General features: G+C 35.2%; 3 protein-coding genes and 2 long non-coding RNA genes across 6 annotated transcripts in view; 2 read left to right on the top strand and 3 right to left on the bottom strand.

Moving 5' to 3' along the window:
* Nucleotides 1-27,587, bottom strand: part of LOC131179898 (uncharacterized) — a 117,306-nt gene that overhangs the window by 24,085 nt on the left and 65,634 nt on the right. The window lies entirely within an intron of this gene.
* Nucleotides 938-5,284, bottom strand: LOC110639432 (CBS domain-containing protein CBSX6). The gene is made up of 3 exons (XM_058146959.1): nucleotides 4,666-5,284; nucleotides 4,225-4,586; nucleotides 938-2,065 (listed from the first exon to the last, which is right to left on the bottom strand). The coding sequence occupies exons 2-3, from the start codon at nucleotides 4,566-4,568 to the stop codon at nucleotides 1,132-1,134; spliced, it is 1,278 nt and encodes a 425-aa protein (XP_058002942.1). The 5' UTR covers nucleotides 4,569-4,586; nucleotides 4,666-5,284; the 3' UTR covers nucleotides 938-1,131.
* Nucleotides 7,494-10,452, top strand: LOC110639416 (receptor-like protein CLAVATA2). Of its 2 annotated transcripts, none has more exons than XM_021790347.2 (2): nucleotides 7,494-7,622; nucleotides 7,755-10,452. In XM_021790347.2, exon 2 carries the CDS (start codon nucleotides 8,132-8,134, stop codon nucleotides 10,319-10,321), a length of 2,190 nt encoding a protein of 729 aa, XP_021646039.2. In that variant the 5' UTR covers nucleotides 7,494-7,622; nucleotides 7,755-8,131; the 3' UTR covers nucleotides 10,322-10,452. The 2 variants fall into 2 exon arrangements, with proteins under 2 accessions (XP_021646039.2, XP_021646040.2); XM_021790348.2 differs by having other exon boundaries at nucleotides 7,496-9,284; nucleotides 9,372-10,452.
* LOC110639417 (protein TRIGALACTOSYLDIACYLGLYCEROL 3, chloroplastic) lies at nucleotides 10,570-14,474 on the bottom strand. The gene is made up of 10 exons (XM_021790349.2): nucleotides 13,690-14,474; nucleotides 13,358-13,486; nucleotides 13,009-13,104; nucleotides 12,777-12,854; nucleotides 12,628-12,689; nucleotides 12,430-12,505; nucleotides 12,004-12,111; nucleotides 11,457-11,632; nucleotides 11,305-11,389; nucleotides 10,570-11,022 (listed from the first exon to the last, which is right to left on the bottom strand). Exons 1-10 carry the CDS (start codon nucleotides 13,870-13,872, stop codon nucleotides 10,984-10,986), a joined length of 1,032 nt encoding a protein of 343 aa, XP_021646041.2. The 5' UTR covers nucleotides 13,873-14,474; the 3' UTR covers nucleotides 10,570-10,983.
* On the top strand, nucleotides 26,072-27,284 carry LOC131179900 (uncharacterized). The gene is made up of 3 exons (XR_009148832.1): nucleotides 26,072-26,158; nucleotides 26,607-26,665; nucleotides 27,240-27,284. It is a non-coding gene; the product is annotated as an uncharacterized LOC131179900 (long non-coding RNA).

The following is a 27,587-nucleotide window of genomic DNA, read 5'->3' as shown; positions in this document are numbered from 1 at the left end:
TTTTTTATTTTATTAAATTTTAATTTAATTTTAAATTCAAAAATAATATTTATAATAAAAATATTATAATATATATTATTAAATATTATAATTTTATTTATTAAAATAATATTTATATTTTATTTAAAATATAAAATAAAATAATTAAAAATTAAAAAAAAAGGTTGAACGCTACTATAAGTAACGTCCAACTTTTAAATTTTTTTTAATTAATTTTTTATTATTAAAGGAAAGCTGGACGCTATTTTGAATAGCGTCCAGCTTTCCATGTCACATAGGTGACTCAATCCCACATCGGCCAAGTATGGGAGAGTGACTGGGCTAATATGAAGGAGGTGGCCTTGCTTGGGTAGACGTGTTTTGGGTTGGGCAGAGGTGCGGGCCGAGGCCCAAAGCGGACAATATCTATTCACGTGAGGCCCCTGTGACATTTTTTAAAATTTTTCATTAGCGTCTCGCACTCAGTCAAATTCATCCATTTTTAGTAATTAATTTTAAACTCATCTTTTTTAATAAAATTTTATTTTTAATTACCTCTTTTTAGTAAAAAACCCCCCCTTCACTCTGAAGCAACAGACCTGCATGAAAACGTGAGCAAACATCCACAAACAAAATACCCATATACAATCAGAAACCAGTGATGGGGAGGGCTTTCGGCTTCACCAGGCCATACAACCAAAATCAAAACTAGAAGCCTTCCCCTCTCCGAAGCCAAGAGAAATCGCTGGGAAGGCGATCAGAGCTTGTCGTATCCAAGAGAGACCAACAGCAATAACCAAATGTGAGAAAGTTTTTCCCTCTCAAACGAAAAGAGAGATGCTATATAATTTATTTTAAATTATTTTACTTCTAGTCCACAAGCATAAAGAAATAGATATGATTACAATCTAGAATTTACTCAAATAAAAGAACGAGAAATTAATAAAGAGACAAAAGGTGAAAAAGATGTTAAAAATCCATTATACAAGCGGCACACAAATTGCAGCAAAACATTATTTTATTATTACACCACTATACAACTCATCAAGAAACATTCATGAAACCCCACAAAGCTAAAATCCCTCAACCCCCAAAAACTGCTGAAGTAAAGCACGCTAACAAGCAAATGTGAATATGGTAAATAAATACAAGTCAATTTTGAATTTCAGTTGCAAAACCCTCAGAAGATCGATTAACTGGAATAAAGGATGAAGGTGGTTTGGTTACTGCAAATAGAATATCTGCATAACCAACCACGCCAACCAAAACATCATCACCATCATCTTCAGTCACCCATACATGGGTTGCCCTGTGAGACAGCATCTGAGCCATAACTGCAGCCAACGAACTCGTAATTTTACATGTTAGGGGTGCACTTCTTCCCCTATACATGCTCCTGCCAATTCCAAAACTTGAGCTTCCTGGATTGAACCCGATGCTCCTGCTGCTGAATTTCCTTGTTCTTGTTGATCCACCACCATTAACCATATTATTCTCCCCACCTGTTGAGTTAACTGTAAAGTCGGGAAATGACCTTACAGTCAAATTGTCCTCAACCCCCATCACAAACTGCCCTGCTGAAAGATTGGCTAGAGCCCATGCCGCAGCCAAATAATCACATTTCCATAATCTGGAGGCTGATATTTCCCCTATAATCTTACAACGGCCATCTGAGATGGGCTCCACAACAGCAATGGCTGCAGGGTCTTTGGGCAGCTTTTGTGTAGCTTCGATGGCTGGAAAAGAGGCCTCAACTGAATAGTAGTTCAAGTTAATGGCTCCAACAGAAGAAATGGATGAAAGAGGGAGTGGAGCTAGAGCACCAAGGCAACCAATCAGAAAACGGATGACATCTTCTCTAGAGAGACAGCAGAACTTGTCACGGCTGGAACTAGGGGTAGATGAGGAAGGGCGACTGGTGTTGATGGTGAGGTTATTGCTGCTGCTGTTGCTGGAATCAACATTCTTGAGCCACTTACCATTGTAGAGGATTGAGAATCGTTTGCTCATGCCTTTCCATACTGTGCCTTTGGTGACTAGAAGACGCTTTACACCTTGCTTCATCATCTCCAGTGCATCAATCAATCTGTTAGAAACACCAAATGTTATCACTTTCTGGCCAACATATATCATGAATTATAGTTGTATTTAGTGTCATATCTTATCACAAAGCATTTTAAAAATCTCACACTTAATGAGGAACTTTCTTCCCTCAAATAATATATCATGAATTAAAACAAACATTCAAACATAAGAAGTAATCTGAAAGAATCCTGTGGCCTTGAAGGATAGGGGGATGCTTGAATAAATAATTAATGTCAGAGCCCAATGACAAATATATTATTCACTCAAGAATTTTAGAAAAGAAAAATAGTTATTACAGCTCAATTCTAAGACTAGAAAAGAAGGAGAAAGTATTTACTATTTTGTAAAGAAAAGAATTCAAAACATCCTAAATCAGCCATAAAGCCATATACATATTCCTTTCTGGGGAATGCCCACATCAAATAAGACCCAGCCAGCATCTGTCCAAGTCTAGTGCTAATTCCAAGATTACATGTGTGTAAGTAAAACAGTAAAACACACAAAACAATGCGAGCCAAATGAACATATCGGACTCTCCATAACCTCACCCTTCATCTGTTTCACCACATGGATGTTAATTGCGGCCTCTGCATCCTCTATTTAATTCACTTTTTTTGCAACTGTTGATTCTCACATGACAACACGGTTTCAGATGGTAGATATAACAGCCATCGACTGTAAAGTGTAAACAAAAGGGGCCCTTTGTTTTTCAATTGCACTGGTTATTGAAGTTGATTAGTAAATAAAGGATAAAGCATGGATTCAATGTCTTTTATCTGATGTATGAAGATCATCAGTTGCATTTCCTAAATTTTAGTCAACTTCAAGAACATAAATGCATTTAAAAAAAAAAAAAGGATCCAGTGACAGGCCACAACTGTCATGTTACCACTGCAACAGCCCTGTTTCTATTACCCAAGACTGTGACAATAATATATATAATGGTTGGTCCACGCCCATGGCCCACCCACTAGGTCCCTTCTTTGAAGGCCTCTGTTATTTCTCCAAATTAATTGCAGCATTGAACCTCAACCTGAATTGATTGCTAGGGAGAATAGTAGTTTTTAGGGGTCATTGCTGCAGAGATTTGCCACCATGAGGTGAACAAAAACCACCACTTAAATGGGTTTGTGTTTGATCCATACAATGTTAAAACAAGAGACTGGAGGTGAGTAATACATTTGCATTGTGAGAGAGTAGAATGTGAAGGTTTTTTTGATGAATTGGGTATTCAAATATGGAAGGCAAAAAGAAAACAATTGGGCTTATGTAATTCTTAGAAAAATCAGAGATAAAAAGGAAGCACAGGCAAAGTTATTTCACTTGTCTACATGGTGGTGACACTAGCCTTACTGTTACAAGAACAAGTTGTGAAGCCACACTCGAAAGCAAAGGATGTGGCTATCATTTCCCAAAACAGGAGAGGAGAGCACTAATGGGCAAACCCCTCCTAATTGCAATTTATCCAATACATTATTAATATGTGTACAAAATATATAAATGAGAGAAAAATCATAAAATCATGCAACTTGACAAGACTCTTAAATAAGCAGCTAAATCCACATCTCTTCTGTGGGGGAAGAAACAAAAGATAGTGAAATATAGATTCAAAGAGGGATTTAGAGGAATATGGGCCAACAGAATCCACCAAACAAAGTAGCTACTTTCAATACTTGAATTCCAAAAATTCACCATTGGCAGACAATGGCATTTCATGAAAAACTTGAAATAATTGCTAGGCTATCGTTTATCAAGTAGGAAAACAAATAGCATAACCATAAGCATTATTATACACCAGCAAACCAAAAGAACCACGAGAATCACGTCAATCTGTCAGCACGTGGAATTGAATTAAATTACTTACATTTTACTTTCCATATAAATCATGAATGAATCTATAATCCATCTTCATGAACAAGGAAAATCAACGTTTTCACAAATTCTCAGAGCAGCATCATAAACTATAGTAAATCAAAATAATCCAAGTATTTGAATCCTATAAGATACCAGTAGCTAGCTACGATAGATAGCAAGAACAACAAATCAGTAAAACGTGTCCTCAAAACACCAAATCCATGCAATTATTATACTGACTTATCAGAAAACGCACATCACCGTCACAAATCTAAACAATATAAGTTACAAAATTTGGGAGCTAACCTTGTTGCTGGATCAACCTGTTTCAATAGAGAGTTATCAGGAACAACTACCTCAGAAACCGGGGTCTTCATGGCCTTCTCCTGATCGTCCAAGCTCTGAGCTCTAGCCAAAAACGCCACAATATCGAGAGAATTAAGGATACCCACAAACCTCTGCTGCCTCATTTCGTTATTCTCAATCATGCCCACGTGCGATCTCCTCTTCCACACCGGAATACCACACTCCGTTGACTCTCCAATTGCCCGAATCGCCGATTCCACCGTCTCAGTCTCGCAGAATTCCACCATTTCCGGCTTTCCCACCGTCAGATCCCCCACGACATGGTATAGAAACACCGACGCCATCCAAATTAACTGTTAAAACTGTAAGAAAAGAGCGAAACTATTTAGCAATTATCTTTATTAGCAATGATGAAAAGTAAAAAAAGAAGAACAAACTTACCACAATTGGATATCTTAAACAATTCTTGAATTATTGCTGAATATCCGTTCCACCTTTTTCAACCAAACAGAATCTGGGAAAATCACTTTGTAATAAAGGGTAGATATATAAAATTTTGTGTGTCGCACCTTGGGATTTTCTATTTTGTCTGGTAATGAGGAGTCTATATAAAAGGCGTCTCCTTTTTTCTCTTATCCTCCAGAAAATTGGAAAATGGAGTCTGTATGGCAGTTTTTCTACGGAAACAATCAGAAAGAAAGAGAGTATCAAAGTTACCGGGATAACCGGTGGGGAAAGCGGAAGCTATAACAGAGAGTGCAGGAAGATGAGGAGCAGGTGAAGTCCGGTAATGGGTAAACGATGAAGAATAAGAAGAAGAAGAAGAAGATTGGTGCTAGTGTTGATAGGAAAGGATAAAGAGAAGAAGAGAGATTTGGCCATTGAAGAACAACAGAAGATAAAGGCCCATGAAATAAACTTCTTTCTCTATCTCCCTCTCTCCGTGGATCACTGCTCCGGCGCTCGTAGGTCGCAAAAGGCGTGAAAATTAGACTCCCTTTATAGAGAAAGGAGATAGATTTTTTATATATGTACAGAGAGAGAGAGAGAGAGAGAGAGAGAGAGAGAGAGGTTGATAGGACAAAATAATGGTGAATTATTGGTCTGCTTTTGTAATAGTTGAAACTCAATTTCGCAGCAAACACTTTCATTTCACTTCTTTTTTCAGTTACATGAAAATAGTTTAATAATTAATAGATTAAATAATTATTTTCATTATTAGTAAAATTAATAGATTTTTATTATATTTGTGCTATTAATATAATAAAATATTTCCATTTTTATTCTCTACTATTTTTAATTGATTTTTCATTACATTTTGCATATATTTTTTACTCTTCTTTTACTATTAATATTATTAAAATTTTATATTGATATTTTGAATAATTTTTTTATTTATTATAATGTTTATGTATTAATAGAATTTGTTAATTAAATAAGTTTATATTTTAAAAATTACAATAGTAATTTATATTTTTATAAAATAAAGAAAAAATAATTTTTAATAGAAAGATTGAGAAATAGGAACTCAATCTTTCACGTGGCCTTTACCTATTTCTCATATAATAGTTTTCAAAATTCAAAGAGGAGTTGGCCAAAGTTTTTTTTATTATTTATCAATATCTCGGGATACTATAATTGCATTGCTTCTGCGCTGGAATGATGATTTTCGGCAGACAACGAAGAACACAATAGAAGTAGAAGATTATTGCATAGCCTTTAATTAAAATGTTTTTATATTTTATAAAATTAAATTCAGAATTAATCCATTTATTTAAACATTAAATATTTATACCACTAATTACTTCCTAAAATTTAATAATAAATAAATAAATAAATTCTATATTATGCAAGTTATAAATACATTTAATTAGGGCACAATCAAATCAAACCGTTTGTGAGCTGTTTAATGTTTGATTCAATAAAAATTTAGTTCAATATGATTTATTTTCTAAATGAGTCAAACTCACATTCGAATTTTTTACTTATTTAAAATCAGCAATATTCAAATCGAGTTCAAACTTGATTTGTCATAGAAGCTTGTGAGCTTGTTCATTAATCAGGCTCGTGAATATATTTGTGAATAGACTCATTTTCAGGCTTATTTATAAAAGTATGTATATTAATTATTTATTTCATAATGTTATATTTATAATTATTTTATTTATGAATATTTTAAAACTAATATATTAATTAAAAATATGATATAATTAATATAATATATTTTAAATTTTAGTTTTTTAATTAAATTAATTTTTATAACAGAAATAAAAATTATAACACTAGATAATAAATATATACTCTCAAAAAAAAAATATATATATATATATATATACACACTTTCTTAATTATTTTTTTATTTAATATTATCTACTTATCCCATAAAAAATTAAATTATTCATATATTAATCAGGAAATTGGACATCAAACCTACAGCTAGTTAACAAATACTGGCGCACTTCGACCATACAATCATAGTTGTATGTTGGTCCATTGTTTAACATGGCTATCTATACCACATGAGAATTATATCATCTTTGTCTCAACATGGATAGCTTCAGTGAATGAGGAGGAGTTGGCTTCTCTATAAAAGGAGAATCTCCTCCTTACTTTTTTATATAGTTTAAAATAAAATGATTAATTTAATTATATTTTTATTAAATTAAAATCCCATTTAAATAGTGTTAATGACTTATTTTAAAAAAAAATTTGTCAATGAAACCCATCAATTGTAAAATTAAATCAAAGAGATCAATTTGGTTAATTGGCTTAGCTTGATTTGTTAGGTAAAAATTTCAAAAATTTTATTTTTCAGTTTGGGACATATTTTTTATTTGAGAAAAATACCAATTAGTTTTTAATATATATTGGTCATAAATCTATCATTATATCTAATTTAGTAAAATAATATTTGATGTTGGCTATTAATTAATAAAAAATTATATTTCACATACGTTAATTAAAAAATTATTTAACTAATCTTGTTAAATGACTAATCAATCAATGATTAATTGATTTAATTAATACGGTTTAATTTATAAATAATATAAATTAAAATCTTTAATTCAATACAAAATATGAGGTAATCGAATAAGTTGTAATATATTTTAACTTTTAATTTGTATTTAATTAATAAATTGCAGTCGGGTCGAATGGATACAAATGCGGGTCGGGCGATATCCGGCCCATCACATTGGCATTTGCCAACCCAAAACCAAAATGGCCGCACAAGGGAAAAAGTAAAAGAATAAACATAAGTGCTTTTCGCTTTATGCTTTAATTTCACAGGTCATAGCAGGGCAAGAAAAGTAGAGATGAAAGAGGGATGAAAATGTCCTACATTTCTCTATAGAGCTTTGCATCTTCATCTCTCTACCTCCAAGAATGCTTCATCCTTAGTGAGTCTTTATCTTTCTCTCTGCGTTTTTATATTGCTAATATATTCTATTTTCAGTTTCTTCCTTCATGTTTGCTTGATTTTGATTCTGTTTTCTCCAACTCGTTCTGTTTCCCCTACTTTGGTTTCGTAGAGCAAGATGGGTTTCAGGTTTTCTCGCCTTTGGTGGTCTATTGAGTACTGCCACTGAGCTGAATCTCTCTCAAGTTCTTTACTTTGTGTTATCATTTCATAGCTTACCATAATCTTGATCCTCACAAATTTTTGGGTTTCTGCATTTTACCCTCGTAATATGTTTAATTTACACTTACTGCCACTGAACACTGTATAAGTGTGTATCCCCTTAGTGCCAATCTTGAACTGTGATCCACAGAAGAAGATGAGTTTCTGCTGTTGACTTCTCTAACAGCTATCTCAAAATTTGTCTCCTCCTCTCCTTTGATTATTATTATTTTTTTTTTTGTATAAAAATTTTTAAGCTTTGGTTTTGCTTGTTTGCCTGAGTCACAAATGGAACTGAAATCGGTTCCAACCATACAACACTTTAAGTGTCTTAAATTACATTCTCTGCCACTATTTGTTTTGGTACTTCTGTGTTCATATCAATCTCATTCCGTTGATCTTAATCCAGAAGACAAGGCCTCACTTGTACTATTCGGGTCATGGATTCAAGACCCAAACCATTACTTGGCGACCTGGATTGGGTCTAACTGCACAAACTGGACTGGAATTGCCTGCCAGAATCAGACCGGCAATGTCATTTCCATAAACTTGACTAACATGAATTTGTCAGGTCATATCCACCCTAATTTGTGCAAAGTTGCGTCTCTTGAGTCCTTGGTTTTGTCAGAAAACAGCTTCACTGGCCAAATCCCATCATGCTTAGGTTGGTTGCACAATCTCAAAAGCCTTGATCTTAGTCACAATATATTTGTTGGTCTTATTCCACAGACCCTTATGAGGCTTAGGCAGCTAAGAGAACTTGTTTTGAATGAGAACCATGATTTGGGAGGACTTCTTCCTGGTTGGGTTGGAAATTTTTCATTAAATTTAGAAAAACTTGACATGAGCTTCAATTCGTTTCGAGGGGAAATGCCTGAAAGCTTGTTTTATTTGAGTTCTTTGAAGTATTTGGATCTTGGAAACAATAATTTATCAGGTGATCTTCATGAATTCTATCAACCATTAGTTTTTCTCAATCTTGGGTCTAATTCGTTTTCAGGTACTCTGCCTTGTTTTTCTGCTTCTGCTCATTCCCTGAGTTTTTTGAATTTATCTAATAATTCTATTGTGGGGGGCATTCCGACATGCATTTCTTCTCTAAAAAAATTGACACATTTAAATCTGTCATTTAATCACCTGGAATATGCAATATCTCCAAGACTTGTTTTTTCAGAGGAGCTTCTTGTGTTGGACTTGAGTTTCAATGACTTATCTGGTCCATTTCCAAGCAAGATTGCAGAGACTACAGATAAATCAGGGTTGGTTCTCCTTGACCTATCTCACAATCGCTTCTCAGGTGGTATCCCATTGAAGATAACAGAGCTGAAAAGTCTGCAGGCATTGTTTCTTTCTCACAATTTTCTTAGTGGGGAAATCCCAGCAAGGATTGGAAATTTGACTTATCTTCAAGTGATAGATCTTTCTCACAACTCATTGTCGGGTTCGATTCCTTTAAATATTGTTGGTTGCTTTCAGCTACTTGCATTGGTACTCAATAACAATAATCTTTCTGGTGAAATTCAACCAGAACTTGATGCTTTGGATAGCTTGAAGATATTGGATATAAGTAACAACAAGATTTCTGGTGAGATCCCTCTGACTTTGGCAGGCTGTAAATCACTCGAGATAGTAGATTTCAGTTCCAACAATCTCTCTGGGAATCTGAACGATGCAATAACTAAATGGTCAAATCTCAAGTATCTCTCCCTGGCTCGGAACAAATTCAGTGGAAGCCTACCTAGTTGGCTATTCTCATTTGAAGCAATCCAAACGATGAATTTCTCTGGCAACAAATTCTCTGGCTTCATACCAGATGGTAACTTCAACATTAGCTTGAATTTCAACAATGGAGACATTGTTCAAAGATTAGCCATGGAGCCTTTTGATGTGATGCGAAATGTGGAGATCAAAATATCAGTGTTGGTCATTGGTGGCAATGAATTAAGCTTCAGCTACCATCTATCTTCAGCTGTTGGGATTGATTTGTCTGATAATTTATTGCACGGGGAGATTCCAGATGGCCTATTTGGACTGCAAGGTTTGGAGTACCTTAACTTATCGTACAATTTTCTCGATGGTGAGGTTACAGATTTGGAGAAGATGTGTAGTTTGAGGGCATTGGATTTGTCACATAATTCTCTATCAGGTCATATCCCAGGGAACATCTCCAGCCTTAAAGATCTTACACTCTTGAACTTATCATATAACAGTTTTTCTGGATTTGTTCCCAAGAAGGAGGGCTATCGCAGGTTTCCAGGAGCATTTGCTGGTAATCCAGATTTGTGCTTGGAGTCCTCTGGTGGAGACTGCGGCCCAGCAAGCCTTCCAGCAGTTCCTGGCAAGTCATCTGAAGAAATGGAAGGTCCGATTTCTGTTTGGGTATTCTGCCTAAGTGCTTTTGTTAGTTTCTATCTTGGTGTTATGGTTCTATTTTGTTCCACTCGAGCAAGAAGTTACATTCTGCATGCAAAAGTTTAACATAGCTTATGCGAGTGCACATTCCTATGTCTGTTGCAGTAGCATTAATAGTACTATTGTCTGAGTTAAGATGGAGAATCTTGCAACTTGTGACGCAAAGCTTGTTGTATGGTGAAATGTCTCCTTCTCAATCACCCCATGTAATTTTTCACAGGAATTTGGTTCTCAGCCAAGCCAAATCATTTAAATTGAGATTAATTCTAATCTGGTCACTGACATTTCAAACAAACAAACAAACAAACAAGACATTTTCCAAGGAAAAGCAAAAACATATATTAAATATAAAATAGAGAATGAACATCTTTAATTATGTAAACTGGGACATATATAGAAATGTTAGTGTGTCTATAACGTGCTGTCCCTACCTATGATGGAAGCCAACAAAGATGGCCTAATATTATGAACTGAATTACAAACTACAAAAAATAATAATGGATACATTTCTTTCTCTTTCTTTCTTCTCCTCCCTCTTTTCTAAATATTAAATTCCCATCTCTCGTAAATCAGGGTGGACGGGTTTAATTTCTTTTGAGACTAAAGTGTTTTGGTCAGCTACAAGACACGTACCAAGTCTAGATCAGGAGGACATCGCCAAAATTTGCAAGTGCATGCTTCTAAGAATTCTTGAAATTCCAATACGTAAGCACTCCACGGTTTGTGTCCTAATATCTGATTGGCCCATCCAGGCTCCCTGATGCAAACTGAAAACACACGTACAAAAAACGAGGAACTCTTTAGAACTAATATCAAATTTCTAACGCTAATCTACTGCTCCTACAAGGAGCAAAGTGCCAAATAAGCAAACCCATTACTAAGAATAATCTACTAACGATGCAGGTTCCTATATGGAGCACAGTGCCAAATAAGCAAGACTGAATATGTTAGCTTATAATTTGATGGCATATTGAAACAAAAGTTTACCAATCAAATGTCTCATTTCAAGCTAAAATCTAAATGTTTCAGAAACTACTTTTAGCGATTACCTGTTGAACAATTGGATTGCTTGATGTGGTGAATTCATGAGTCATCCCTTGCCAAACGATCTTTCCTTTATAAAGAAACAACAACCTATACACAAAATAATTAGGATATAGGAAAATATAAGCAGATCACCGAAGCTCTGGCTGCAGCTAACCTGTCAACAGCCCTCCTAATGGTACTATGCTGATGAGTAACAACCACATAAGATGCAATTTTCCCTGGCTTCCCCAGTGCATCCTCTCCTATCATATGGACAGAACGAATAAGATCTTCAACTACAGTCGATGCAATTGGATCAAGTCCAGCAGTTGGCTCATCATACAAAAGCACCTGTTCAGGAATGAGAAAGACTGTCAAGAAAAAGGTTAAAAGAAAAAAAAGGAACTCGGCAAAATATGTAAACCATAGAGATTTTTGTCTTTATTTTTTTCCCTTTTAAGGAACACCACGACGAGAAATAAATCTAACTGAACTTTATTTTCATCCTCCAAACTTGTAAATAATTAACAGAAATTGCATTGCAGTAGAAAGCTAAAAACAAATACATCCAGAAATTTTACCCCAAGTCTTATCAGTTTCATTAACCCTGTTCATCTCTTCTGACTTACCGCCCTTACATTACAGGGAACTGTGAAGATCAAATTACGGATCTCCTTCAAAAAATAAAGGCTGGTATTCAGACAGTCAGTAACTAAACGTACCTCTGGCTCTATTGATTTCTTTGTGATATCAAAAATTATAGATCGAGCTAAGGCAACTCTTTTCTTCATCCCACCAGACAGCTCTGAAGGTGTTCGATCCTCAACCCCCTGAACAAAAGTTATGTAAGAATTTTAATCAACCAAAACTGAAGGGTTCTGTCTCTGCAGAGGAAGCATTAAGATAATATAGGAAAGAAAGGGAAGTTAACAACATACTTAGCATCAAGAATGAAAGACAGTTTCCAAGCTTTGGCAGGAAATTGAATTTTATTGTTTGATACAATTAAGAAAAATTAATGCATTGGAAGAGAAGCTACATGTTTCCTTAACCTATCAAATGCATACAATAACATACAGTTGACCCCAAACACTGAGAAGATAATCATCTGATTATGTACAAATTTTAAGTTCACAGTCCAAGCTTACCTTCAAACCTACTGAAGCCAATGTTTCTTTCACAATCTCTAAGATTTGTTCCTGTCCCATGGTTGAGTTTTCATATCTACGCAATTCAAAAACATTAAGCAAGTCAAGAATTCTTTTTCCAAATGGGATTACATTGAAACCAGGCTATCAATCCCAAATCCTAAAGAGAAAAAAAAGGTAATGTTGAAGGCCTCTTACAAAAGGAAACCAACATTTTCACGTACAGTCAAAGAATCAAAAAGTGCTGCACTTTGGAACACCTGTTATAAGCATAAAAAGGAATAAAATTACCAACAAAACAGCACAAGAGAGTCCATACAGCTATTTGCAATTCAAATGAAATTTACCAGTCCAATTCGAAGCCCTGACATATCCTGATCACTGATTAAACCATCTCTCCTTCTACCTCGGATAAAGACCTCACCCTGCTCATCAGACAGTAGATATACAATAGTTTTAAGTGTTATAAGAATATGTACACCACAAAATTAATGCATACCAAATGACTACATTATATACCAAGCTAATAATACAATTAAGAAAAGACAGGAGCAGCTGAAAATAGACTTGATTATTTACCTTGTCTGGAGCAAGAAGTCCGGCAATGATCTTTAATATTGTAGATTTCCCAGTCCCTGAAGGTCCAATTATACCAACTGCTTCACCATGTCTAATCTATATAAGTGGAAAAAAATATATATATGTAAAGAAAGAGGGAAAATCCAAATATGAAGTAAAGATAGAGGGAACGATTCGTGATTCAATAGAGTCAGTTATTTTATTAGGTAATTTTAGAATCAAAATTTAAAATCCCACAAGAAAGGCCTGAGCTCAACAAAAACCAGTTGTTACCATAATTTCTTTTACATTGATTGGTGCAATAAGTAAACCGCATATAGAAGAAGTAAAATAGTTCAAACAAATTCACCTTGAAGCTCACACCTCTCAGTATATCCTTCTCCCCAAACGACTTGTAGACATTTCTACATTCAATTAGGATATCAGAATCATCCTCTGGTTCCAATACCGCCCCAAATTGCTCTGAATTATACAAATTCTGGTCGCATCAAAAAGAAAAGAAAAGAAAAACATCATAAGAAACTAACACAAAATAAAGTTAAAGACAGAGAAAAAAGATATATTCTGCTGTGGGCTATTAAGCACAAAGGAAACAAGCACAGACAATCAAACAGAAAACCACAAAAATTAAAAACAATTTAAACACAAACAAAACAAATATACTCAGCGTAAGGGATTTACAGTGAATTTGGTTGCTGGATATTCATTGTTGCCCATGTTCCGCGGAGGTGCCATACAAGCGCAAACAACCTTTCTCTGCTTATAGCAGAAAGAAGAGATTGTGTCCGTACTCAAAATAGAGAATCTATTACAGCCATGCGGTACAGTAGCAGGAAATAAAATTGAACCGGACAAGGAAACCATACTTTGTGGAGGCAACTGAGGTTCTGGATGGTGATATTACTGAGTCTGAAGCACACCCAGACCGATCTTCAGGCCAAAAATTACAAAAACACAAACAATATCCAAAATGAGGTGGAAAAACAGGTTATGGGTGAAGGAAATTGCAATTTTGAAGCAAACCCAGAAGTATTTATGGGCAAGATTTCACGAAGTAATTGGATTTCGACATTGAAGTGAAATTCAGAGTAGTTTATGAAGAACCTTAGATTGCAGGTAAACAGAGTTGTGATTTCGAAAGGGTCCAGCAAAAAATATCGGCCAAAAGCCCACAAAATCAATTAAATTTCGCAATCGAGATCCCAGATGAAATATCCCAGAAACAATAAACGTCAACCAAGAACCAAAAGGCAAATAGATGTGAAAAGAAAATAAGAATGGAAACAAGGAAAATTAAACAGATATAGAAAAGGAAAACGTTTTTCTCGTGCAGTTGCTGCTTTGTTTTTGGTTAGGTAAGCCCGCTTGTGACACAAATTTTCCTTCTGCTCCTTTCTGGGAAATCTCCCTCTCCTCCCAGAAAGAGGACGGAGATCCGCGGAGAGAATGGACCTTTACCCGGTAGGTTTCAAATGGCTAACAAGCCCATTTTATATACGATACCGTTTTTAGCGGACAAGAGCTGAAGAAAGTGACAAATGATCGTCTAGCAACGACGCCGTATTACTTTGTCTCCCGCTCTCTGACTATCTGTTCCCGCCTTTTGTTTTACTTTGCTTTGTATTGTTGCCTGATAGGGAATAGAGCTTCACCCAATTTGCCATGGTGAGTTCTCTGTTCTGTCCTCAATTTTTTAGCTGGGATTCTCATGATTTGTACGAGTAATCGGCTAATCGATTCTGTTGTTTCTGCATTATTCTGTTAATTTGGGAAATTTGGATTGTTAATTGCTCAAAAGTATCACCAATTGCATCGACGAATGACTAGCGAATAATATAATTTAGAATTGTTAAATGCAGGTGGAGGAATGGCTTTTCCTGTGAGAGATAATCTTCCTTGCAAGCATCTCGTGCGAAGAGGCTTTGGTTCAGGATGATACCAGGCAGATTTTCTATTAATGACATCTTTTTATTTTGAATTTGTTCTTGTGCAAACAGAAGAATATGAGAGTGCAGCGCAGATGGGATTCCAGAGTTGGAACCAATGGATTCATACAGTCGGCTTCTCCTGCTGCACCACCTTGCCGTACTGTAACATTTTTGGCGTAATACTGTTCTCTTTGGTGCCAGATTTGGTCATGTGTCTGTTGGTGACGGAGATGAACGACATTTAATTTTAGAGCAATGAAGCCATGAAATTGTCAAGTAGATTTTATGAAGCAGACTAGCAGTTTTGGCCTTCATTATGATCTATCAAACAACAGCATCAAAGTACCAGCACTATTCAATCATACGGAAGCCATGGGTTCAATGCCCAAGCATCAAAATTATCTTTTAAATATTAATAATAAGAATTAAATTTAAAATAAATAAATAATTATAGAGTAAATCCAACTCTCAATTTAACTAACTCTCAAGCTTAAATTTCATTTCATACTTTGTTGAGATTTGTCAGTAATTTAATGTCAGTAAACAATTATTATTAAATTTTTATTAATAACTATTATTTATTACGAAATAATTTAATAAATTATGTAATATATAATCTTATTAGTCATTTTATATATATTAATAGTAATAATTAAATATAGCTTTATGTGACACTTAACATAAATTAGTTATTGTTAATTAACGATAACAGTTATTAGCAACATCTAATAACTAAACTAAACAGCCCCAACTTTGAACTGAGCTCTTTATACCATGAAGACCAAAATTTTCTATCAAATATCATAAAGTTAGTTTCCATGTGGAGAAAAGGAAAAGTTGTTGTGCAGAGAAATATGCAAGAAACCATAAATATGAGGGGAAGCCAATTGCTCGCCTTTCCTTCTGAAGGAGTGAAATTTGATCTATATGGCTTCTTCCTGACAAAGGTAGTGAAAATGGAGGAGACACCGAGAGAAATACAAACGATTTGGAAAATTAATTACAGGGTAAATTTAATTAAACTACTGAAACTATTTAAAGCCTTTTTCTTTTCAATGATGCCATGAAACGTCAAGCAGATTTTATAAAGCAGACAAGCATTATTGGCCTTCATTATGATCTTTTAAAAATGGAGAAATCACCAAATCAAGAGCATACGAAGCAAACGTCTTCATACATACATAGATACATATATCAAACCAAAAGCATCAATGTACTAGCACTATTCAATCATATAGAAGCATATAATTTTGGGAGACGCCATGGGTTCAATGCCTAAACCTGAAACCCCAAACTTGCCCGCTAGGTATCATAGGCAGCAAAAGCAATAAAGACTTTCACTAGTTATCATAGGTAGCAATTCTATCCATGATATTTCCTAGCACCTTCTTGGACTCTCCAAGCAATTTGATACTCTTGTTCAGCTTCTCACGCTTAACAGCAACTGAGGGCGATTCCTCCAGCATTCTTTCTATTGCACCGCCATGACTACTAATCAACTCGCTAAAAATCTCATTTTCCATCTTTTTGTTGACAAGATTTTGAACACTGAACTGAAAATGCAAGGCCACTGAATCAACCAGCCTCCTCAATACAATCTTCCAGTATGCAGTCATTCTCATCTTCAGGTCAAAAGCTTCGTGCAGAACATTCTGATTATACGCACTGAGATTCCCAACCTCCACCTCTCCAATACCTTCAATCAATCCCTTGGACATCCTATTTTCCAGGATGTTCCTGAATGTGTTCTCTTTGTCCATGAGCTTTTTCCATTCGCTCATGTATTCAGGATTGCAGGTATAATCTGTCACCTTCTCCATTTGAACGATTTCTGTAACCCAGCTGATGGACTGCTCTTTCATTTTTGATATAAGATTATGGCCTGCTCGTCTGGTAGATAAATGAAGTTGGTGGTAATTCTCAGAGTGACGCGTCAAAACAGATACTAGCACATTTTCAATGTAACTCCATACTTTTTCAATGAAATTGACTGGCACGCTTGATATTCCCTCTACTTTTGCCTTCAGAATAGTCAGGAAGGCACTGCGAGGAAGGAAATTTGGCAGTTCAATCCCTCTGGATTCCTGAAGAACGTGAATCTCCTCCATCAAGAAGTTCCTTCTAGGGTCACTTTCGCGGCAATTATGAAGTTCACATGAGTATTGGTTGAGCATTTCAACCAATCTAGCAGTGCCATGCATATGATAATCATGAAGGTACTCATCATACTCTCCTCTGATAAGGATTTTCCTGAGAGTCTCTTTGGCTGATCCAAAAATGCCCATGAAAGCTGTCATGGCCTCAGCTGATGAGGACAGGGTCTTAGGAATCCTTTTTAGCTCCAAAATGCTTGCATTCAGCTTCTCATCAATCTTTCTGACTATACCTGGCAAGCATCTGGCTATGATTGATGCTTGAATTTGAGTCAGTTTTTGCGCCAGAACCGGAATACCCACCATAGATTTATTAATCCTAGAGAGAAGTGGATGAGTATTGAACAATTTAGCCTCTTCCTTTCGCGCTTCCTCATAAGACTCGTCACCAATTCGATTCCTCACGCAAACATAACCCAGGCCTATATTCACATCATCTGCAGTAACCTTCTCAAGTAGGCCTTCAGGTGCCTTATCAGACTTGGTAACCACAGCAAGAGTTCTCTTGCCATTCTTGTCCACTTGCTGTGACATCCTAATGGATTCACAAGTGGAAAAATCAACAGTTGCAGATAAGACATTAAGGATGATACTCTCTTCAGGCCTTATGTACTCCATGATAATGCCTGCAATCTGCTCATAAATATTCTCAGGCTGACCATGAACAGGAACTCTAGTGATTCCTGGGAGATCGATCATTGTAAGATCAGGAACACCGCTCTTTTTCACTACTAAAGTTAATGGAGTGTTTGATATGCCCTTGCCATCTCCTGCAATCTCATTAGTGGCAAGATTAATGGCATCTGCAACGTAGGCTTCATTAGTGTGTACTGTTTTGCCATTGAACTCCAAGAAAAGCTCTGGTATGGGAGTTGGGTGATGTTTCAGCCTCATTACAAGGGGCACCCTGGTGCAAATGCCCAGGCCACGGGGAAGGTTGATACCAGCTAGTGATTCAAGAACGCTGGATTTTCCAGAAGACTGATCCCCTACAACAACGATGGTGGGGAGCTGTATACCTTCTTTCGCGACATTGAGGAGCCTAAGTTTGTCAACTGCATCAAGAAGTGGCCGAATATGATCGTTGTAAGATGATACGATGGGTGGATGGATTTCCATATTTGCATCTTCTTCTGCAATTTCCAATGCAAGTGAATCCTCTTCATCTTCCAGCTGTTCTTGGCCATTTGAGAAACGATCCATTTTCTAGGAAAGAGAGAGGAATTGATGTGGAATGTGCAGTCGGAGGATTTGGAAGTGGGATGGAGTTCAAAAAGAAGTAGGAAGAGAGATTTTATAGGGAAAGTGGAAGCGGGAGGAGAGGAACTGAGGAAGAAATTTGCGCAGGAAAGAGAGAATTGGCACAAGTGTTTTGGTAGGGAAAGGGGAAAATGGAATGTGGGATCCGGGAGATGGAGTGCCATTTTGTTAAACTGCTCATATCAAAAGTGATGCTTTTCTTCGTTAATGTGCAACGAAAATCGAAAGAAATTAAATAAAAAAGAGAAGAAAAGAGAAAAGAAAGGAAAAGAAAAAGAAGAAAAAAAATAAAAATGAATTTTATTTTTTATTATATTATTTGATATTACACCGATCCCAAATTTTTTAGATAAAGACTAGTTGAGTTGAGTTGAGTTTTATTTAATACTACCCACCTAAGAAATCAAATCAAATAGTTAAAGTTATATCCAGCATGGAAAGTTAAAAGGCAGAAATACTTTCAACATGGTAGAAAAGAAAGTTGACCAAAAGTGTGAATCAAAAAGATCTAATGAACCGAGTAGAGGCTAAGACTGAACAAAAGCTTCGTTCGCCCAAAAAGGTAAACAGAAGCCATACCAAACAATAATTGTAGTCATTGTTGGAGACCAAATTTCTTGAACCGAGCAATAATCACGCATGTAATTCAGTTAAAAACGGATTTTACGTAAATGAGATTTAGCTAAGATAACCGCTATAAATAGAGCAATAACTATTTCCTAAAATAAGCCTATAAATACCAACTAAAGCACAAAATACAGGTACACTTACCAACTCTACAACTCTCTTTCATTGAAAAATTCTCTAATTTCTTTGTGAGGAACTAAGTTTTTTGGCTTGAGCATCGGAGTGGCCTGCCAGAAAGCCATCCACCTCATCTTTCTTTCTTATTGCAGGTCTACATGTCATTAGGGTCAAGACCACAAAGACCAACGGTACTTTCAGTGGCGCTGTCTTTAGAAAACCTAGATTGCCAGCAGAACTATTTACATTTGATATCACCTCTTTTTCTCTCTGACTTCTCTCTTTTTTACTACCAGTAATCTTTAATTTCTAGAACCTAATTGGTCCTGCAATTATTGTGTTTTATTTTTTTCTTTTTCTCTTTAATGACTGCAGATTTAAGGACTTTAAACGAGGGCATCATCTCTATCACCCCTACACTGGGAGAAGATCCTCCAGTATTATCCTTGGTCCTAAATATGGCAGCACCCACCATCCCTTTCGATATGCCAATCCCATCACACAACAGATTCAAAACAGATGATAGAGAAATCAAATTAAACCATGGGATATAAAATACAATGCACATACATTATTTGGATAGAATGACATAAGATACCCACATAGATAAAAGTCATGATTTTCTCCTAAAAAATCTTGATCACTAGCCATTATCACTAGAATCATTTCCTCAATGATCTTCCCTGACTTACTAGCTATTATCATTAAAATCTTCACCTAAAAAAATATTCTCTGACTTACTTGTATCACCCTCTTTCTCATAACCACTTTCAAGATCTCTCTGATCAATAGCATTATCTAAATGACCAACAAGTTTCCAATAAGAGCAATTTAAATCAATAAGGCAAACACAATCAAGCCCAACATAGCTGCCAACCTCCATAAAGGTATTGCACTGAAGAGTGCTATGGCGAGTGTTATTGCATGATGGTAGGAGGTGTAAGCGAGGCATTTGCTATTGCAGTAGAGCTAAGGATTCTAATAGGTCTCATTTTGTTTCTTTTCTAGTCCTATTCTTTACTCTTCTAAATCTAGAGGGTGGATATGATTAAGGTAAAAGAAAGGAAGGCATAGAACCTAAGAAACAAAGAGAGAATAGGTAATATTTATAAGTAGAGAGAGAGAGAGAGAGAGAGAGAGAGATTTGTATAAGCCAATAGCCAAAAATGCTACTTGATAGAGGATTTTAATTAATTGATGTGCCACGTGGTAAAGGATATTTATTATTTGATGTGCAAATAAGAACATAGAAATAATGATTATTTAAAATTTACTTGAGTCAATTTATCTTTTTAATTTTTAAAATTTAGATTAAAAAAAGATATTAAATATTAGTTCTACTTTTTTTTTATCCGATAATATGTATATATGAACTAATTAGAAAATACAAATAATTTATTATTTATTAGATTTCAAATTTAAAATTTAATAAAATTTATTAATACTAAAAAATAAATTCATTCCTCACTTTTTTTGGATATTAAATATAATATTTATTAAAACATCTATCTTTTTCACTTACTAATTTCCATAATTTGATTGTCTTTTATATAATTATATTTCTAATTATTTATATTTTTTTTTCAAAATCTTGATATTTATATTTGATAAATTGTTTATCAAATATCATTTATTTGTGTGTTTAAGAATATATTATCCTTTAAAAAATAGATATTTTTATAAAAGATTTAACGCTTGTTTGGCATTACTGTTAAAATTACTATTGAGAAAATTATTTTTTTAAATATAATAATTAGAGAGTCTTAAAAAATAATAAAAAATTAAATTTAATAAATTTTAGTCATAAGAATATTAAAAATAACAAAACAGGTTTTTTCAAATTGCTTGTTTTAACAGCATCTAAATGGTATTTTTATTCAAGAAAATAGTTTCAGTCATTTAAATGCAATACCAAACAGGCACTTAGAGTTTAAAATCATTTAATATCTATGAAGCATAAAGATTATTATTAGCTTTTATTCATAATTAAAAAAAATAATATATTAATCAACTAATTTATTTATCTATACTTAAAATAACATTATAATTAATTTAAAATTTTATTATTAAAAAAATTTATAATATAATTATAAAAATATAAAATATAAAAATATATATAAATTTATATTATTGAAATAAAAAAATAAATAATTCATGAAATGTACAAATAAAATAACTAATTGTTAAAAAAACTGAAGCCAAGTCACCGTGATTGAAAATATTAAAAAAAAAATCAATTATTAAAAATTAACTAATAAGAGATTGGAATACGCTGCAGGTTAATTAAAAACTCTTATCGACAGAATTTATAGAGAAGATTTATATGGTTGTTTTTTTTATAAATATTATTAGAAATGATAATATTATTGTTTATATATTTTTTAAATTTATGCATATGAAAAAGGTCTTTTCTCATCTTTTGAGATTAGATAATAATATATTTTTTAATTATATTTTATATTTTAAGACCTTAAATTAATATTTTATTGCGTAAAAAGGTCTTAAATTTGAAATATTATTCAAAATAAGTTATGTCATGATCACTAAACTAAGTCTGAGCCAATAATCTCAATCTTTTCAATGTCAATCCTTGTCATATGGTACGGAAAAAGCACAAACCAAAAGAAAATTCGTCTTTTGCGAAGGACCATCTTTTCCTTTTCTCTTTGATGGTCTGAAATCTGAAGCTATCGAATTTCCTACTGCTCAAGCAAAGCAGGATTCTCACGATTTCATTAAAATATCGAGCCCTCAAGCAATGTGTTAAAAAAAAAAAAAAAATTGATTCCCAAGTACGGAGTGATTCCTTTTTTAACCCACTATCCGGTGGCGCGTCCACTGTCCACTTACTTTATACTTTTGTTTTAATTTGTCTTATTTATTTCTTCGTACTGTTTGTAGTAAGTGCCAATGCATGTTTGTTTTCCTTTTTTATATCGCTTAATTTTATAAACAATTTTATAAAAATAATTTATAATAAAATTGTCACGATCTAATTTATGAGCTAGACCAGCATTAGGATCTGAGTCAGTCTAAAGCTCTCGAGATCCATAGTAAGCATAATTATTCCTCGATCCAACTCTAAGGCCCATTTGGACTCAATTTCAAGAATTCAACCGGATAGAGTTCAGCCATAAAATGGACCTTTCAACGGAAAGTTTTTGACTCATCGAACCTGTAAACACAATATATAATCAATTGGGGAGCTCAGCTCACCCTCCACATACTCAAATGTCACAAAAATAAATAGGAGCTCAGCTCCTTATCCAGTCCAACATACATGCATATAATAAGTTTACAGGTTCAATATGGTAATTATATTACAGACCCAAATCAAATGAATATTTTTAACATGTGCGGAATTCTAGAAGTTATCAGAATTACACAAACATTAATAAATAACTTGCGAAGGAGAAAAGCAGGTTAACCACAACAATAATCCTCCTGTAGCCTGAAAAATAATGAACAGGAGTGAGCATTCGACTCAGAGAGTAAAATATCAATTTTAACCATAATCTCTATAGCTATCTAAAGCTAATGCACCCTGTGAAGTAAAATGCAATATTGGCAATATTTTCACATAATAATAGTAAAAAGGTAATTTGGAGCACTCACACACCCGATAATGTCAAACAATACATATATGGGAGCTGATCCCCTATACAGCTCTCTTAATCCAAATTGTGCCAACGAAGAACTCAAGCTCGGATTTCTACTTAATAAACCAAATCGGGGTCCCAGCGAAGAACTCAAACCGTGTCTACCCCGAAGGACCGGGTCCCAGCGAAGATCTCAAGCCGTGTCTACCCGTCCTGTCCATAGCCAACACCACACCAAACGCACGCCAACTCACGCACACTGCTCCAAATTACCACAACAACATCCATGACACTTTAACAGTTATGAATGCAACATAAGACTTGCCTAGAGTTTAACTATATAGATATTTACATATAAGTGATGCATGGGCATGCTTGAACATATAATAATATCGAAATTACAATTAAAATTAATATTTTACTCACAGACTTAACCGAAGTCACTGTGGCGCTGGGCGGAGGAGGAAGGTTGTTATGGCTCACCTGACAATTTTATTACAATTATTTAATACAATTGACTCAATACAAGCTAAAAAAATACCAAATATGTCCTAAGTCGTGCCGAAAATCCGGCAAAGTTTCCCCTATACCTAGGACCTACCCAAATTGCAAAAGGGCTCAAAACGCACTTCTACATTCACAAATCATACACTCACAACTCAATCACATCACACAGGCCCTCTTGGGCCCATCCAAACAGTCATCAATCACAATATGTAAAATTACAGTTTAGTCCTTATAATTGACCCTTTTTGCAAAAACTACCCAAATAAGCTCTAAAAATTATAAAACTTTGCCCTGCGGTCCTTAGCAATATTACTAAGCTAATGCAAAAAGAATCATAATTTTCTGAGCTACCACGAATATTTTATGGATTTTTTAATCCCATTCAAACACTGAAAAATTAAGAAAAAGTAAGGTTCGGGTTTACCTATGTAGATTCCGACCTCGGAAACGCGCTCGGGACGTCTGACAACGGTGGGGTAGCCAAAATCTCAATCTAATTCCAAGACTTTTTCGGTAGTCTATCTTTCTGGTCGGAAATTCACAGACCTGGACAACTGTCGAATTTCCGCGAATCGAAGGTACATACACGAAGCCCACAACACGGGGGTTAGTATATAATTTTTACGAAATTTTCTAAACTCATTTAATGCTCGAAAAAATACTACGAAGTTTTGTGGGACCCACCGAAAACAGTGTCGAAAAATTTTGAAATTTATATTGCCACGAAGCTCTCGACGAGTGGAGCGCTTTGGTACTCTCGGTTTTCTCGTGGGGTTCACGGTTTGCGAGAAATCTAGCCCAAAAATCAAAATAGGCTAAAACTTCCCGAATAAAAATTGGACAAACCGCTCAATGGAATTTGGTGTTCTTGGTGTCTATAGAAAGCTCTCGAGGTGTAGATAGTGTTTGACATAAGACCCGGCCCAAGCGGTGGCCGGATCGGCCGGATTTCGGCCGGGAAGGTGAGGCGTTGCGCTCGCTCAGGGGAGGAGTTCGGGCGCGTTTTTCCGACAGCCTGGGACATCGGCCGGCCGTGGGTTGGCGATGGGGCGGTGCGCCGACGAGGTGGGGAAGGCTGAGTGGCGGTGGCGCGGCCTGGGGGTGAGGGAGGAGAGAGAAAACGGGAGAGAGAGGAAGAGAGGAAAACGCGCGCGGGAAGGAAAAAGAAGAAGAAGAAGGAGCTGGCCCGATTTGTCGGTCCGATCCGGTCCAGTTCGATTCGGCTAGTTCGATTTAGGATACCAGAAATTGAATTTTTACTCTACCTTGGGACAAAAAACGAGGTCCAAAAATTCTGAAAAAATTCTAAAAAACTCAAAAAAATTCATAGACTCCAAATATATTTTTAGTTTTGCCATGTGGTCTTTAAATTAATTTTTAAAAATCATCAAAGTTTTATATTTTTGGAAAATTAAACCCGATTTCAAAAATATGAGAAATTTCAAATAATTCCCTAAAATTTAAATAAAATAAAATATTAATATTGCTCAAAAAATAATAAATTTTAAAATTTGGGGTGTTACAAAAATATTAAAATTTTTTAAATTAATTTATTAATTTATTAAATAATTTATAAATAAAATTAATTTATTTTATTATTTTAAAAAATAAAATATATTTTTTTAATTAACAATTGCTAGTTAAATAATTTTATTTATAAAATAATTGATAAGTTAGTAAATTAATTGAAAAATTTTTAATTTTTAATTATAATAATTTTTATAAAATTAAATTAAAATTTAATAAATTTTATAAAAAATTTAAATTTTAATAATTTTTTATGCGAAACACGTATAAAGTTAAGTGGGTATGCCCATATAGTGAACAACATGTTTCCCAACAATAAATTAAGGTTAGCGATTAAAAAGGATTTTTTTTTTTTGTGAAAAAATATTATTAAAAAATCATTTTTAAAAAATTTGTAACACCCCGAAATTTTAATTTTTATGAGCATTTTGGTATTTTAATTTTATTTAAATTTTAGGAATTTTTTTGAGATTTTTTCGGATTTTAAAAATCGGGTTCGATTTTCCGAAAATATAAACTTTGATGATTTTTAAAAATTAATTTAAAGACCACGTGGCAAAACTAAAAATATATTTGGAGTCTACGTATTTTTCTGAGTTTTACGGAATTTTTTTCGAAATTTTTGGACCTCGTTTTCGGTCCCGAGGCAGAGTAAAAATTCAAAATTTTGTATTTCGAATCGAACCGGCCGAATCGAACCGGACCGGATCGGACCGGTCGAATCGGACCGGCCCTTTTCCTTCTTCCTTTTTCTTTCCCCGCGTCCCTCTCCTTCTCTCTCTCTATTCTCTCTCCTCCCCTCCCCGCCTCCCCGCCTCCTCCTGCGTCCGCCTCGGCGCTCCCGGCCGTAGCCTGAGCCGGGCAAAACGCGCGATTCCCCACTGCGCGCCGCTTCGACTTCCACGGCCAAATCCGGCCGATCCGGCCACCAATTGGACCGGGTCTTGTGTCCAAAATCATCTACTCGGCGAGAGCTTTCCATAGACACCAAGAACGCCGAAATCCATCGAGCGGATTGTCCGATTTTAGCTTGGGAAGATTTTAGCCCATTTCGACTTTCGGGCTAGATTTCTCGAAAATCGTGAATCCCACGAGAAAACCGAGGCCACCAGCACGCTCCATTCGTCGAGAGCTTCGCAACGACATAAATTTTGAATTTTTTCGACACCTTTTTTCGGTGGGTCCCACGGAACTTCGCAGTGTATTTTCGAGCATTAAATGAGCTTAGAAAATTCTGAAAAATTTATATACTAACCCCCGTGTTATGGGCTTCGTGTAGGTATTCTCGATTCGCGGAAACTCGACAGTTGATCGAGTCTGCAAATTTCGCCGCATGCACTGCATCGAAAAGTCTCCGAATTGGGCCGAGGTTTTGGCTAGCCCCCCATTGTCAGACGTCCCGAGCGCGTTCCCGAAGTCGGAATCGGCAAAGGTAAACCCGAACCTTGCTTTTTCGTAATTTTCTAGTGCTTAAATAGGATAAAAAAATCCATAAAATATTCGTGGTAGCTTAGAAAATTACGATTCTTTTTGCAATAGCTTAGTAATATTGCTAAGGACCGCGGGGCAAAGTTTTATAATTTTTAGAGCTTGTTTGAGCAATTTTTGCAAAAATGATCTATAATAAGGACAAAATTGAAATTTTGCGTATTGTGATGGATGATTGATTTGATGGGCCCAGGAGGGGCTGTGTGATATGATTGAACTGTTGATATATGGATTGTGAATATAGAAGTGCGTTTTTAGCCCTTTTGCAGGTTGGGTAGGTCCTAGGTATAGGGGAGACTCTGCCGGATTTTTGGCACGACTTAGGACGTACTTGATCTGTTTCTTTGTTGTATTGAGTCAAATTTATTAAATAGATGTAATGTAATTGTCAGGTGAGCCGGGACAGCCTTCTTCCTCTGCCCAGCCGCCACAGTAATTTGTCGTCAAGTTTGTGAGTAGAATATTAATTTTAATTGTAATTTCGATATTATTATATGTTCAGCATGCCCATGCATCACTTATATGCATATATTTATGTAGTTAAACTCTAGGCACGAATTATGTTGCATTCATAATCGTTAATGTGCCATGAGTGTTGTTGTGGTAATTTGGAGCAAAGCGTGCGTTGGCGTGCGTGTGATGTGGTGTGGACTATGGATAGGGCGGGGTAGTCACGGCTTGAGTTCTTCATTGACCCGTTCCTTCGACGCGTAGTCACGGCTAGAGTTCATCGCTGGGACCCTCGATTTGGTTTATTAAGTGAAAGTCCGGCTTGAGTTCTTCGCTGGCACCAGGTTGGATTTAAGAGAGCTGTATAGGGGATCAGCTCCCAATATATTATGATTGATGCTACAGGGTGTGTGAGTGCTCCAAATTACCTTTTTGATGCTATGATGTGAATATGATGTTGATGTTGCATTTCACTCTCAAAGTTGCATTAGTTTGGATAGTTATAGAGATTATGGTTAAAATTGATATTTTACTCTCTGAGTCGAACGCTCACTCCTGTTCAAAAATTTTTACAGGCCACAGGAGGATATTTATTCTGGGTTAACCTGCTTTTATACTTCGCAGGTGGTTTATCGATATTTGTGTAAATTTTAATTACTCCTAGAATTTCCGCATGTGTTAGCAGTAATTATTTGAATTTGGTCTGTAATATTATTATCATGTTGGACCTGTAAACTTAATGTTTTAAGTCTATTTTGATGGATTGGATGAGGGAGCTGAGCTCTCATTTATTTTATGTTGATGAGTATGTGGAGGGTGAGCTGAGCTCCCCAATTGACTATATATTGTGTTTACAGGTCGGGTGAGTCGAAAACTCCCCATTGGTAAGTCCATTTTATGGCCGGACTCTGTCCGTTTATTTT

Source organism: Hevea brasiliensis, chromosome 5 (genome assembly GCF_030052815.1).
Source record: "Hevea brasiliensis isolate MT/VB/25A 57/8 chromosome 5, ASM3005281v1, whole genome shotgun sequence".
NCBI lineage: Eukaryota > Viridiplantae > Streptophyta > Magnoliopsida > Malpighiales > Euphorbiaceae > Hevea > Hevea brasiliensis.
This window is presented reverse-complemented; position numbering and strand designations above follow the sequence as displayed.